We start from the raw sequence: 14,855 nt of genomic DNA on the forward strand, positions 1-14,855 counted from the left end.
CAGCTATGCAAACAGGGAGAGACCCAGAGTGGATTTCTGCAATTACACGTTGTGCATATAAAAAAACCAGCTGTAGTTAATTGACATAGCATCCTAGATATCCTAAAAGTCTCTCTTCACTTGTATGCTTATAGACACCCCAGTGCTACTGTCTTTTCCTTGACAGTGACATCTGCTCTCATTCAGCACATTAACACTGAAATAACTAGTCACTAATCCCCTCTTAGAGTATGCTGTAGATTCAGGAGGGGAGTGAATGCAGACAGAAACCACGGAGAATAGCACAGCAGAACAGTATTTTCTTAGTACATGACATAAGACAGTTAGGACAAAAACCAAAAAAACCTAACAAAAATAAGAAAGTGACATTTATTCAAAATGAGGTAAGTTTATTTTATCTGGAGAAAATGTGTTTGGGTGCCTTCTCTGGTGGGAGAGTGTGCTTCTTGGGATGCAGTCAGGGACTAAGGAGATCTGTGCTCCTGTGTTATGCCGCTTCAGCAAATGGAGGGAGCAGAGGTAGTAATTAAGTGTTCTCAAAAGATTGCAAAGTGAGTTGGTTAAGTGAAATACTAAACTTAACAAAGCCATGTCAGGATCAAGAGGCAATTGTGCATTCTCATTCGTGCAGTCTTGTGCTGTAAACTAAGCACTGCTCTAATGTTAACATTTTCCATAACAGGAAAAAGAAACGATTTTTGTTTAAACTTGTAAGAGGTCTTTTTCATTATATCAACAATTTTCATAAGCAGCACAGTCTTGCCTTGCTCTTCAAGAGTTTTAATGGTGGAAGCACTGACTCATTTTGGTAAGCTGTTCATGACCCTCCTTCGACGTATGCTTCACAATAGACATTTATATTTTACAATAATGCTACATTGTCTGCATAACAGGAACAACAATAGTGGCACAGAAATTAATTGCAGTAAAATTCAACTAACAGAGAAAACTGGAAGTAGAATTCAGGCCCTTATAACCCTCAGATACCTGATAAAATGAGAGGTAAGACATACATGAATCACATTGGTCTTGTCTTTTCTGCAAATTTCAACCTTCCCCTCGAAATGCTGGCCTCATTTCCTCATATTCCACTCTTCTCTACTTCATGGGATATCCTGCGAACTCATATTGCTGAGAATAAGTCAAATACTGATATTAGCTACTATACTACAATCCTGGGAGTGGTAACTGTTGAAAATCCTCCCTAGTTCCATTAACACCACAAGCCCAGCCTGTAGAAAGCACAATGAAGTTCTGAAGGAGTCACCTGCATTTTTCTTCTCTGGTAATTTATATTCTTATTTAGTCTACTTCAGTTGGGCATTTCAATATCTGTCCACATGAATGCCACTTTGTAAAAAAGTCTTCGAGTGATCCAGAAGTCATTCACACCTTTGTGAATTAGCCATGTTTTTCGATGAGCCAATTTTGTGAGACAAACAGAAAGCTACTCCACAGTGAAAACCAGCCTCAGGTTTGAACCATCTACTATCCAACTGTTTACCTGGTAGCAAAATTAGTCTGCTTAAAAGGCAAATATCAACACGTAGAAGAATTTTTCACCATCTGTTTGAGAGAGAGCAAATGCATGCATGAATGCACACATGAGGAACTTCGAAGGAAAAAGAAGTGGAGAATAAAACATACCTGGAATTGAGAGAAAAGTTTTGAGAGACTCTTCAGAGAGTCTCTCAACTAATCCCAAGGGACACTCAAGAAGCGGGAGGTCATTCTAGGGGAAAACAAACAAACAAACAAACAAAACAAAAAACCAAACAAAACTATTCAAGCCCTGCATATGCATGTGTATGTCGCACATACACATTACACAGCTTTGTAAATAGAAGGTGATGGTGAAACCTGAAGAGCACTTTGTTTATTCACTATACTACTGCTTAGTAGCAATGTAGGAATGATTTAAAATTAAGTTCCTTGATATTTAAGTAGTTCTGGATGCCTCAGTACTTCTTCAAAGATGCTTAGTTTTAACAGCAAGTCTCTCAATCTTTCCTGCAGTTACAGCACATAATGTGTGCAAATTATATATGTATGTATGTGTGAATATATAGAGGTACATATTTACATATTAAAATGAAAAGGACCAGGAAATGGCATGCATTTGAGAAACCTAGAGAGACAGATATATGTAGTTTGCAATTGGGGAAAAAATAGTAATTAAGCAGAAAATAGGTTGTGGAGGGAAGGAACTCTTACCTCAGGAGACAATCTGCCCTACTTTCTTTTCTCGCATTTTGAAATCCATGAATCTTTTACTTGCTTTATCACTTTTCTCAGTTCCCTGCAGGGAACAGCTAAGCCTCTGTTTTATCTTAAACTGTTCAAAGCATGACAGAAAACGACTTAGCCTGCTGAATCTGAAAGTGACTGCATGATAGGAGGAACCCACCTACTGGTTACCCCCAATCCAGGTGATCGCCATTGCTTGAGCGAAATCATAATGATAGTCCCAGAACAGCTGGTAGATTGTTATAATATGTGGTCTTTTGCTGCTTTGATTTGAAGACCAGAAACTGAGTTGACTCTTTTTTTATTATTATTTATTTTATTTTATTTAGAAGTAATTATTTATGTCTTGTGCCACTCTGATGTCAGCACATAAAGATGATATTAGTTTTTCACCTTGTGTTGTTAACAGCTGTTTTGTATATGGACAGGGTCAAGAAGTTGCACTGTCTGTAAATGTCTTGACTGTTTATTCTGTGGGCTCTCTCTCCTGCCTTTGAATATGGCCTTTACAAATCCTTTCTATTTTTATTCCATTGTGCTTATAAGAATTAGCTTTGAAATACACTGTTGTCACTACACTTCAGTATGATAAAATGCAGGGATAAGGTGAGTGTGACCACATTCATATCTCTAAAAATAGGATCCTACTGCAATTTTTACAGTAATTTCATTTTAGTAGGCTTTAACTTGTGTTGAAAATTGATATACCTCGAACAGTTCTCTGTGATGAAGCAAAAATAAAGCAACATAGGAACTGCAGACTGTTTTATGCTCAGCCTGTATCATGAAATGATACACTTGTGTACTGGTTTTCATCTTCAAAGTTTTACCATCTGTCTTACCATCTCTGAGAAGTGACATGTAACTAACTGGTATATCACATTCTTAGGTTGAAATTTTTCTGACTGATGGCACCTGAACCCACATTTTGCAATTCTCAGGAGGAAGCTGTAACACCATCCTTCACTGGTGTTAGCTCTTGTGAGATAACCATTTCTTTTTGGATATCTGAGGAGAAAGAAAACACTAATGCTAGACACAGCTCCCTTACTTGTCACAGGGTATCTTTTCAATTTTGTCCTGGGGAGAATGTTTGCAGGGAAGTATTGTTGATGTCCTGTTAACTAATAACAATCTGGTATGAAGGTAAAAGAGAACTTGTGAACCTGTGAAGGTCTGGAGAACCCACACAGCATGAATCTTTCAGTTCTCCCCACTATACTGGGATCACAGAAGATGGAGGTGTTTAGTGCCATTAGTTACACACATCAGAAACTTGCTTCTTATTTTTGTAGGGTGAAATATTTCCCAAAGGCTCTCCAAAATCAGCAGGGAGTTTCTGGATGTCATTTTGGATCTCTACTTACCATATTGGCTGAATTCAAGCCTTCAGCCCTAGTCCTGTTCCTCAGTAAGCATTCTCTACAACAATGTTGGTGGTTTTATTTTTTTTAGAATTTGATTGTGTGGTTGGCACATCTGGATTCACTATGCAGTGCAAACAAAGGCAGTGGTCTCCTATTTACACTAGTAGATCATGCAACAGTGGAAATGTACTAGCTTGATGTATACCTTCAATTAAGTAATAAATGTCAGTTATATGGTCTATATGAACTATTTCAGGTGCATAGGAATTGAACATTAATTGTGTTACTTGCTGTAATGTTTTTCTTTGCTCTTATTATACCCAATCTTGGCCAATTTATGTGCGAACTGATTTCTGAAATTTTGGAATTTATGAGTCCCGGGAATCCTTTTCATGATGCTGTGGAAGTAACTAGAGTAAATATGGAGAATGAGACTGAAAAGGTACTGGGTAAACAGGCCTTATTGCCTCCTTTCTGAACAAAAACTGCATTGCATTGCAGAATTTACCATCTGAAGATGTGTTTCAGACATCAGAGATGAGGTGAGAAACTTGGACAGGGTTGTCCTAGATAGGGATGTTGTGGGCAAGCCACTGTTGAGTTATTTAGGTCAGTTAACTAACTTTATCACATATTGTAAAAATGTTAAAAAAAAGCAGAAGGGCAATTGGGTCATTTATGTGTCCTTCATCAAAGTACTGTTCATAGAAGTGAACGCAGCACCTTCTCAGAGGTCTGCTGCAGGGTAGCATCAACAATATTTTGGCTGATTTCATAAAAAATACAGTATAGTCACTACTAGCATAGATATGGGAAGATAAGTAGATTTTCCAAGTGCAAACTGCACAATATGAAAGCTTAGGCTACCCAGGCACACATTTTGATTTAGTCACAGATTTTGTCAGTGCCTTGTTTCTCAACTATAAAAAAAGGGACAATAATATCCCTACTTTACAGAGGCATAGGAAAATAATTTCAGTCTTCCGGGCATCTTGCAATTGAACAAATGCTGAAGATGCTTTCCTTACTAGATGGACAGATCTACCAACTGGCTGATGAAAGAACATGAATGAAAGTGATAAGCTACAGATCATTGTAAGAGAAATTAACTTCAGCAGATGTATTATGCGGTATTGCTTGCCTGGATTTGTGGTAGCTGCTATAATTCTTTCACTGCAGTTAGGTTGTGGGAAGGGGTATAAGTGACATGGCTAGCAAGGCAGAATTTTTAAAGACAGGTGTATTTCCAGTGCTGGTTTGTTTGGGTTTATTTTTGCTTTTTTTTTCAATTTTTCTGAGTAGAAATGTAAAATAAAAATCTGTATTTTTAAGTACTCATTTGTTTTTCTTTTTTTTTTTGCAGCTTGTGGCCAATGCAATCCTTTTTGTCAGTGTAAATTTGTATGGGGTCTTTGTGAGGATTTTGACAGAAAGGGCTCAGAGGAAGGCATTCCTTCAGGCCAGGAACTGCATTGAGGACAGGCTGAGGCTGGAGGATGAAAATGAAAAGCAGGTCAGTTTCTAAGTCTTATTTCTTTTTCTGTGTTTCTTCTGAAATGACTGTAGTTATGTTAACCACAGGTCAAGGCATTGCTACCGAGTGCCTGATAAGGTGTGTGTGTGTTTCCATTGCAAAGGAAGGGTGCTGCCTCCCTGCACTGGCTTCAGCTCTTCCTCACCAGTGTGTGCACACTGTGCTCTTCACCTACAGTGCACACAGAAGGTCCAGGCTGACCCCATGGCTACTGTCAGCTCCAGCACCAGAGGGGATGTATTTTAGGTCTGAGACAAAGCTAACATACTATTGCACTCTAAAATTCTGGGTTTTTTTCTGCATGGATGTTTTGGGGTGGATGTGAGATAAAGCTGTAAATACTTCTCTTCTGGCTGGGTGTACTATAACTTGTTTGCATTCATGATACCTATAAACAAAAGTCTACATTTTGGGGTGTAGGGGCTGCACTGATATACAGGAATAACTGTGATAACAATCTATTCCTTTTCTCAAAAGCCACCTTAGTAGTTTGATGGTTTATTTCATAGAAGTTTATCAATCAATCTTCCAAGTGTATTTGGAAACAACGAGAAAAACTGCTGTATTGTGGAGCTTGCTGTTGTTACTCACAGGTCCAAACGTTAAACCGGAATGTTAAACCTACTAAGATCTGGCCATCTGTAAGGTTTAGACTAGATTTTTCTTTCTGTCTAGGTGATAATAGAGGGCCACGCTGGAATACATAGATCTTACTCCATTGACCTCTCCTGGAATTATGGTAACATGCCAGTAGGGACTTAAGTCTCATTCAAACCTTGCTATACAAGATGTTGGGGTCCTCAAAGCTTCTGTACCTCACACACTTTTACTTCTCTTCATCTGCAATTTCTCTACCAATTCTATTCCTATGTATGAAATAACATAGGTCCTTAAGTACTTTTTGTTATGAATTGAGTGAATGCATTTTTATGACCTGAACATACTCTGCAATAAGTAGATGTCTTCTTTGAACACTGCATACTTTGGCTGTGTAAAAATGGTATTAGGATCGAAGCCTTTAGATTTGATTCTGGTCTTTTGTATTCCAAAGATGCAGATTTTCAAAGTCGTAAATGTGCTATAAATGAATTTCCATGGGATTTAGGCAGCCCTGCCATTTGTGCCTTTGAAAACCCTCTTCTGAGATCCAACATGAAAATAATACTGATTTTTGTCTTTCTCTAGTAAGCACATTAGCAAGCTGTCTTATTTTATATTTTATCCATGCATATGGAAACACAAGAAATCAAAAATGTTACACATAAGTACCATTATTGTTGATAGTATACCTAGAGAATCCTGCAAATGTTTTTCCAATGCAGTATCCAGGTCAATGAAGAGAATATACTTTTCTCCTACACTTGTGAAATTAGCTTTATGCAACACAGTGTAAAACTCAATACAGTGGTGAAATATACTAATTAGCTGTCAAAAGTACCACCAAAATACTTTGTGTGGCTGCTCTCACACTGCTTGAGAATACCTCTAAAACCAGGGCAAGAATTAAGACATGATTACAGGCTACAAAATTATTCTGCAATTGCTGTGGCATAATGTAGCCCAAGTTTGCAGCTGGCAACACTCAAGCATGTTTGAGAGGAAAAGAGACATTGCTGACCTAGTTCAATTTTTTGTGATCATTCTTGTATTTTTTTCTTTGAAGTACCAACAGTACATGTTAAAAAGGACTGAATTTTTTCATCAGACTTCCTTGTCTCATTCAAATGTCCTGACCTAAATACTGTATCCCTTTTACATTGAGAATTGTAATCCAAAATGATAAAACATTTCCCTGGCATTTCTGTGCAAGTCTCTAATGGGAAAGGAGAGAACATGCTCTTGGCTTTTGAACATATACAGCCTTCTGAACATACACAGTCTTGACTGTGTGAGACAGATACCACATCTGAAACTGTAAGTCAGATTTCTTCCTCTGTGTCCTACTTAGAGTGAGTCTCCTCATATGGGATGCATTTGTAGTAATAGTCCAATGTGATAATTTTGATAAATATATTTTTATGAGCAAGAGCAAATATCTCATGTTGTAGCATTTCTGAAGTCATCATGCAAGAGTTTGCAAGTAGGCTTTGAAAGTGTTCCTGGGGAGAATGGGACCAGACGGACCTTATTTATTTTAAAATTCAGTTTAATGTCCACCCTGTTATCTGTTCTCTGTGGTCACAACAAATAACTGGCCTTGATGGTGGCATCATCCACTTGTTACGTTGCTGAATGTTAGCCTACAATTCTATAGTAACATCAGAAGCAAAGGCCAAGAACCAAATAAGTTTTAGACTATAAGCAAATGATTATAATCATTCACTTGGGATAAGCTGCTTCTCTTGTTGTCTATAAATCTCAGCAGCAAGACCATCCTCTGCAGAGCAAGCAGTTAAGAATAAATATTGTGAGGTGGGTCCTGTTCCTTGGAACTGTGCTTGTTCTCTTCCTGCTCAATCAGAGGATCTGAGCACTTCCCCTTTACTCCCACTGCACCATTTCTCTGTGTCCACTTCATTAATTCCAGAACATCCCTTGCCCATACAGTAAGCAAGACATTGTCACCCTGCTCCCTGGAGTGATAGATGTCCCTACTGATTCTGAGAGTAGCCTCCAGGCAGTGCTTCACTCCTTTCCCAAGTGAGCAAGAAAGGAGCAAGCAGGCATGGGGATGGGTTCAGAGTAGAGAAAGAAGTAATCTGCTCCTGTTTGAGGCTATTCAGAGGATAAACCAGTAAGGAAGCTGTGACTCACCGTGTTCCCAGCATGGCGACTCCTGAAGCGGTGCCATGCTCCTAGCAAGTGGTAGCATTGTAATTCTGAGTGCAACTGGACCACTGTGTTTAAAAGCCTGTGGACTCTGATGTTTCTGCTCTCTCCTTCAGCATGTGTATAGCTTTGTCCTCCCCACAATTTTGTTGTGGTGAATTTCACTCTAATTACGCACTCTAGTAAACAGAACTTCCTTTTATTTGTCATAGATTTGTTGTCTGATGACTTGATTGGGTGCTCTCCAGCTCTTGTTTTGTGATAAACTATGAGTAATCATTCTACAGTAACCTTTTCCATGCCACTCCTAACACTGTCGACTTCTCTCATAACCCTGCTCATCTCTCCTCCCAAGCTGAGGAAATGTTGTGTTTAGTCTCCTGATGCGTGGAAACGGCTTTGTGTCTCAATCTTGCCAACTTTGCAATGAATCTTACTCACGTCTTTCCTTCCTCTCCCTGACAATAAGAATATTTTTATGCATATTCATTCATTGGATTTGGAGATAAAGCATATAATTTTCACCAAAGAAATGCACTTGCTGCAGCACAGGCTGATGAGGAAACCACCTGTGGTTTTCGTATGAGGAAGGCTGGAAAAATGTTTGCCTTCATGCAAACTTCCAAAGCCCACAAAAACAGCTTAGATATTTTCACTGGTTTTTAATTGGGTAAGTACATGCAAATATGTTTGCATGTTTCAAGCAATGTGTTTAGATCTTTCCTTCCTTCCTAAATGTTACTTTTGTACTTGCTCACTTGCTCATAATGGTGGGAAAATAACTGGAGAATAGCGAAGTCTTCAGAATGGGGGATTGGCTATCTAAAAACTATTTGTGAATTCACATTTAGTCTGTCAAACCATTGGGACTGGAGAAATGTATTTAGTGGTGGCATCCATCTTTCATGAAATAGTTGTGTATTCCAATATGAAATTTAAGTTTATTACCGGCTTTAACATGAGAACCTGAAGGAAACACTAAAAACCACAGGGGGTTAGGAAGCACTGGGCTGAGACAGCCAGATCTTCAGAGCCAGAAGCACAGCATTCCAGCTGGTCTAATGAGTTTTGCTGAGAGGTAGGTTGGTTCCCTTCGCTAGTACAGAACTGTGCTACTGAAGTAATGCTGGTTCTGAGACACAGACTAGCACCTCATTGTTGCTCTGCAGTGCTTCCATACCTGTTCACCAGATCATTTGAAGCTAGCTAAATTCTTTTTATGCAATGCTGAGTTGTGCATACAAATGTCTGAATGTATATGTCTATGCATTCCAAGTGTCTGCTTCATTTTAGGGCAATATCCTTAACACTGAGTATAGTAACTGGACATCAACGAGTCAGAGATTTGATTAATAACTATTCGTGGAAAATGAAACAGTGTCAGCAGAAGATACCATGAGTCTCAATGCAGAATACTTTGAACTGCTGCTAGGCTGTTTTGGGTTCAAATTCCCTGATGGGTTCAGATCCCCCTTCAAAACAATTTAATCTAGATATTACATGTTTTGGATATGTGTACTACCTCCTGTACCTTTGGGTAAAAGGATGACACCCTTAGCAACCCTCCAGTGGTTTTGTCCATTAGGTTTCATTTCAAGCATTTATGAAAAAAGGAAAAAAATACAACATTATGTTTGAATAAAGCAAACCATGTTGGACTTCCATTTTGGTAATGGATAACAGGTTGCTGGATGTTTGGTTTTATTCCAATTCAGCAACGAAACTGAAGAATTAGTTATTTGCACAGCCTCAGGCAGAAGTAATTTCTAGGGTGCCTGACAGTATGCTTATCAATGCCTAATCAGGTTCTCCTCATGTTTCCCACACTTTTTATTCTCAGAATCTTGCATCTTTTTTCATTGCAGTGCAGAAGAAAATATGAAATTTAGCATTAAAACACAGGCCCTGTTTCCATTATCATTCATACTGGCTCTATGCATCAGCAAATCGCCTGCAGCAGAAATTTCATCTGGATCATGTGTGGGCACAAACACATGTTCTTGTCAAATTATCTAGTATGCAACAGGGAGGTGATCGTGTTTTTACACAAATTGCAAGGCGAGAGATGATACCTGATCCTCTGCAAAAGCTAGCCAGTGCAATCTTTGAAAAATGTAGGTGGACTAACTAATTTTAGCTGACAGATTGAGCCTGTACCACATTAGCACTGTGTTCTCTCCTACAAGGAGGCTTAAAATTGAATTTATTGTGTCATCGAGCCACAACCTTAAAGAGGAAAGTCCACCTTCAAAAACCTCTCCGTTCTTTTCTAAGATCAGGGAAAAGAGAAAATAAGGAGTGTTAGGGGCTCAGTTTGGACTGCTGGGCTCCACTCCCACTCGTGCCAGCTGTCCAGCAATTACTCTTAGCCAAATAGCAGCAGGAGCAGAGATCGGAACTTGTCCTACTCTCTGCTTTGTTTGCTACCTTTGGCTGCTTAGATCCTTAGACAGAGCTGGGATGAACTGTTGGCTATCTTTATCCTGCTACATGGCACCTCTAGTCTGTCTTCCACCTCTCTCAGGTAAAAGGAGTTGTGAAGAGGCATATTTCGGTCTCCCACACAGCAATAATTGCCCAGAAGCTTTCCACTGACTAGCATCTCTTAGTACCCAGTCCTGCAACAGTCATGCACCTGTCTATCCTAGATACAGCAAATAATAAATCTGAGGGCTGCTCAGGTTAAATGAAAACCTTCAGGTGGAAGGCTTCAGCTTCATGGCCATGAAGCCATCAGGAACTGCTTGTTACCCCTTGCAAGGCAGGGTATATCAAACAAATAAATGTGTTCTAATTTTACAGCACCTATTCTATTCTATCTATTGCACCTCTTTTTATGCAGAATAAACATCTCATCTGAATGTGGTTAGTATCAGAAGCTGCGTTATTCGGCGTACCATTGGGATTCTTCTTACCTAACTGTGGCCAAGCAAAAGTGAAACGTAATCTGACCTTTCAACCTATAGTAGCAATAGACACATACAAGGGTAGTTCATCCCTTTTATGCTGAACATCTTGCTGAAGATGAGATGAGGTTTTTCCCTGGGAGTGGTTACAGGGGGACACCTCAGCTTAGGGTTACAAGCTGTGTGATAAGAGAGAGAGCTGCCTTGCAACTGGACTTGAAATGTCACAGTGTAGAAACTCAGTAACACACAAGAAAAATTGCACAGTTGTAAATCATACAAAGTACATACATTTTAATTGCATTGTAATTGTATTACTCTACCTACAGGCTTTTAATTTGCAAAATGTAACATATGGTATTACATAAAAATCTACAGAAGTCTTTAAAAAGCCACACTTGCAACAGCAGGCCAGATCAGTACTATAACAATTTGATTTAACTTTATTTCGCTTTCTGAAAGCTTCCTGATACAAGTAAGCACGTCAATTAAATCAGTTAACAGCAATTTAATTTTTTGACACAAGGTATGAACTATGGCAACTGAACAGATTTCTAAAGAAGAAAATGGGATGTATGAATTTTGCTTTTTAGTATAAATCTGTGTAGTCACTCATACTCAGTCTAACAGAGGGTTGTCTTGGACTGCTGTGTGTTGCAGTTTGTTTTTTCCCATAGATGTATGTATGACATATAGTCATGGCACCTGTTCTAAGCTCTTATATGTTGTAATGGATGCTGGCTTACATTGAGTAGATTAGACAAACATAAATAGATAAGTTAAAAAATAGCGGTTGTAACATTCTAAAACCTGTTGGTACTTTGCCTGTTAGGAATTTTGAAATAAGTATTGGGAAATTTTGAATATGTTCTGCTTCAAACAACTGTCAATTAAATTTGCTGGTGGTGTTTGACTCTCTGTTAATTTGTCAGTTTATTTTTGCTACTTGCTCTCTGTATTTTCCATTAGAGAGAATGGAGGAGGAGGAACAAATAAGAGCACACAAACCTGCCATTAGATGATTAAAAATGCACTGCCATCCAGTTTTCAGCAGATAACATCATGGATAACAGTTGCTAAAGCAAATTATCATAGGTAAGAACACTGGCTATAGTGCTTCAGGTCCTTAAGTTAAATAATAAGACAAATACTTCAAAAGTACAAAAGTAGTTTTTATGGCTGATTTCTAAATTTAGAGCGATATCCATGACAGCAGTGCTGTGTGGACACTCACACAATTTTTTTTATGTGTTTTAGGAGAATGCCACAGTATAAAGTAGTGCAACCTCAGGAGTGATTCCTGATGTTCTTTCCTCAGCAGCAGGAATTCATAGGGAGCTTTAAAATGTCAGTAGCAAAGTTCTCTTACATATATTTTTATTGCTGTCCAGATAATTGTTTTCACTTATAGAAGTGTCTTAACTAAAACAAAAAGCTAGCTAATGCTTTAACACAAGTTTGACACAACTTTTCGTGTGCCACTCTTCAAATGCAAGGTGGTTCCGCCGTAGATCAGCAGCTCTGCTACATATGTGCTTCACACTACAGCAGCTGGCCAAGCCACATGTGCAGTTTGCCAAACGGTTCCTGAATTGCTATGTTAATGCTTAAGCACAGTTTATCTCCATGAACAGGATGCTGAGATGGGCACTTTGATTTCATTCCAGTGTGCGACAGTGCACGCTGTGTGCACACACATACTCTCATAGACATTTTGCCTGTTCATTTTGGTCAATCTTCTGTGAAGGAAAAGAGCTAGACCACATCCCATTAACTGGCAAAAAAAATACATTCTACAGTAAATTTTATTTTTTCCAGATTTGCCATTCTAGAGTGAACTTCTGTCTGTCATGTAATTTAAATTCTTTCCAAGGTTTCTGTTCTCCATTACCTCTTCAATATAAACTGATTTCATTTGGAGTTTAGCTTCCCTTCAGGCACATTTAATTAGGAATTTCCCAGTTTGACATGGTAATAATGAACTAAAATCTGAGTCACACTTGTTATTTTAAGTGAGTGAGTACACTCATTGCTTTCTTAGCATGTTCATGGTTGGTCCTTGTTTTTCTTTGTTGGATGACAATGAGACTTTTTGCTGATGGGTTATGCTTGCTTCCCTGCTCTGTGAAGACAAAATGAGAACAAGTACCAAAGGACAAAGGCTTTTAGATTTTTCTAATCTAGATTAGAAAAATTCTAGATTTTTCAAAGCAAAGTATTATATCTTAGTCTCTGAAGATTTTGGTATCTATTCCATTTTACTGGTTTGTGCTGTGATTTGCTTTCATATTGCTATACTAAAGGAAATACTAACTGCTTACCACTTCATATGTCTTACTTAGGTTCTAAAATTATTACTTTTGGCTTGTGGTTCCTGTTTTTTTTTTTAATCCTTAGTCTGCTTACACCCACTACAGAGCTCAGTTTTTATCACTAGGGATCAAAAAGTTTATTGAAGAGTTCTGCTTGTTCCTCCACCGGCAAAAATCTGTAATAAGAAAGGGCATGTAGCCACATATTGAGTGGCTACTGCAGCTCTAAATGTGTGCTGTATCAGGCACTAGTAATGTTGTGAAGCACTGGAACAGCAGTTGTGTAGCAGTGTGTCCTTAAGTTCCTGTGATTCTTTCCCCATGCTGCAGAATGTGTCTGCTCCAGCAGTGAGGAAAGAGGACTGGAGATGTTTGCAGCCTTTCTCCTCCCATTCCCCTACTCTGGCCCCATTTCTCAGCAAGGTGCCAGAGCAGACCACAGCAGGTTTGCCACATATCTTTGTGGAGCTGGTGGAGATATCTGGGTTTTGGAGACGGAGCGTGGTGACGAAGGATGTCATATCTTATGGGCAGAGGAAAAGCAGGGTGTGCCACAGCCCCAGTACCAGCTTGAGCTGTAACTTGTAGCATGTTCTTAGAGAAAAATCCCACTAGCTGGGCACTGGGGGATTAGTGAGAGAAGAGGGGGGGATGCGTCTGCGTTCCTGAAGGTTGAGCTCTGTGACTTTCACTTCCTAGCCCAAGTATTCAGTGTTACATTGGTGGAACAAACCAGACATTCCTGTGGACTGGAAAGAGTTGAACCTGTAACTGTAGAGGAGACTTAGGACAGCATGGGTAAGCCAATGAGGCTCTGTCTGCTCTTCCATGTACCCTGGATGGGCTTAGCATCAGTGAAGCTGATGCTGCTTGTGATGCCATCTTCCTAGCATCTTTAGAAGAAGAGAGAGAGATACAATGACAGAAGTGTTGTCCCAGTCCAGTTCACAGTGGAACACATCATTCTGTGTGGAACTCATTGTTTGCTAGAAGCCTCTAGCTTCTAGCCTAGCAAACCTAAGCTCACATGTGTCTTGGCTGCAGGCCTGCCTAGGAATTGCATTAGCACTTCTGTGTTCCCTCTGATCATGACATGGGCAGATGATTGGTACTTTTGGTACTTTTTCTGATCATCTTTAATGCCCCTCTTTATTTGAATCAGAAAAGCCTTTTTATAAATAAATTAAATTTGGGGGAGTTGTGCCTTTTTGGCAATTTTTGGAAGTATGGCTTTTTGTTTTTAACATATGTACTCCACTCATATGCGTACTCCCAGTGCTACTATGAGGGGATCATTTCACTGAAAGATGAAACCTGGCCTTCCTGACTCTGCAAGAGAATGGGAAAAATGTTTTCTTTCCACATAGGAAGATTTAGAACAGTATCTCCAGTGACTGTTCTGTGCCCAAAAAAGTTTCATCTTCATTGGTATTGTTGTCAAAACCCCACTTATTAAAATTCTACTGGAACTTGATAGATAGAAACAAGGACATTTATTAAACTAACATTTAATAAATAAGAACAACTTTTACTCCCATTTGACTTTTGGGGGGTTTTTCCTAATAGATATTTCCAAGTATACTGTATTACTATTTTCCCATGCCCACTAACCTTTTCTAAATGTTTTCATGGTTGGTAGCATGTCTTTGCTGAACAGAATAGTGATAAGACTAAAATAAGAAATTTGCGTTGAGACTACGTGCTTTAAATCCTAATTCCA

General features: G+C 39.0%; 1 protein-coding gene across 1 annotated transcript in view; it reads left to right on the top strand.

The window, feature by feature from the left end:
* Positions 1–14,855, top strand: part of ADCY1 (adenylate cyclase 1) — a 155,006-nt gene that overhangs the window by 36,673 nt on the left and 103,478 nt on the right. The window contains exon 2 of the mRNA XM_074145330.1: positions 4,978–5,127. Within this exon, the coding sequence (XP_074001431.1) occupies positions 4,978–5,127 (150 nt within the window). The remainder of the gene's footprint in view (positions 1–4,977; positions 5,128–14,855) is intronic.

This window comes from Numenius arquata, chromosome 3 (genome assembly GCF_964106895.1).
Source record: "Numenius arquata chromosome 3, bNumArq3.hap1.1, whole genome shotgun sequence".
Classification (NCBI taxonomy): domain Eukaryota; kingdom Metazoa; phylum Chordata; class Aves; order Charadriiformes; family Scolopacidae; genus Numenius; species Numenius arquata.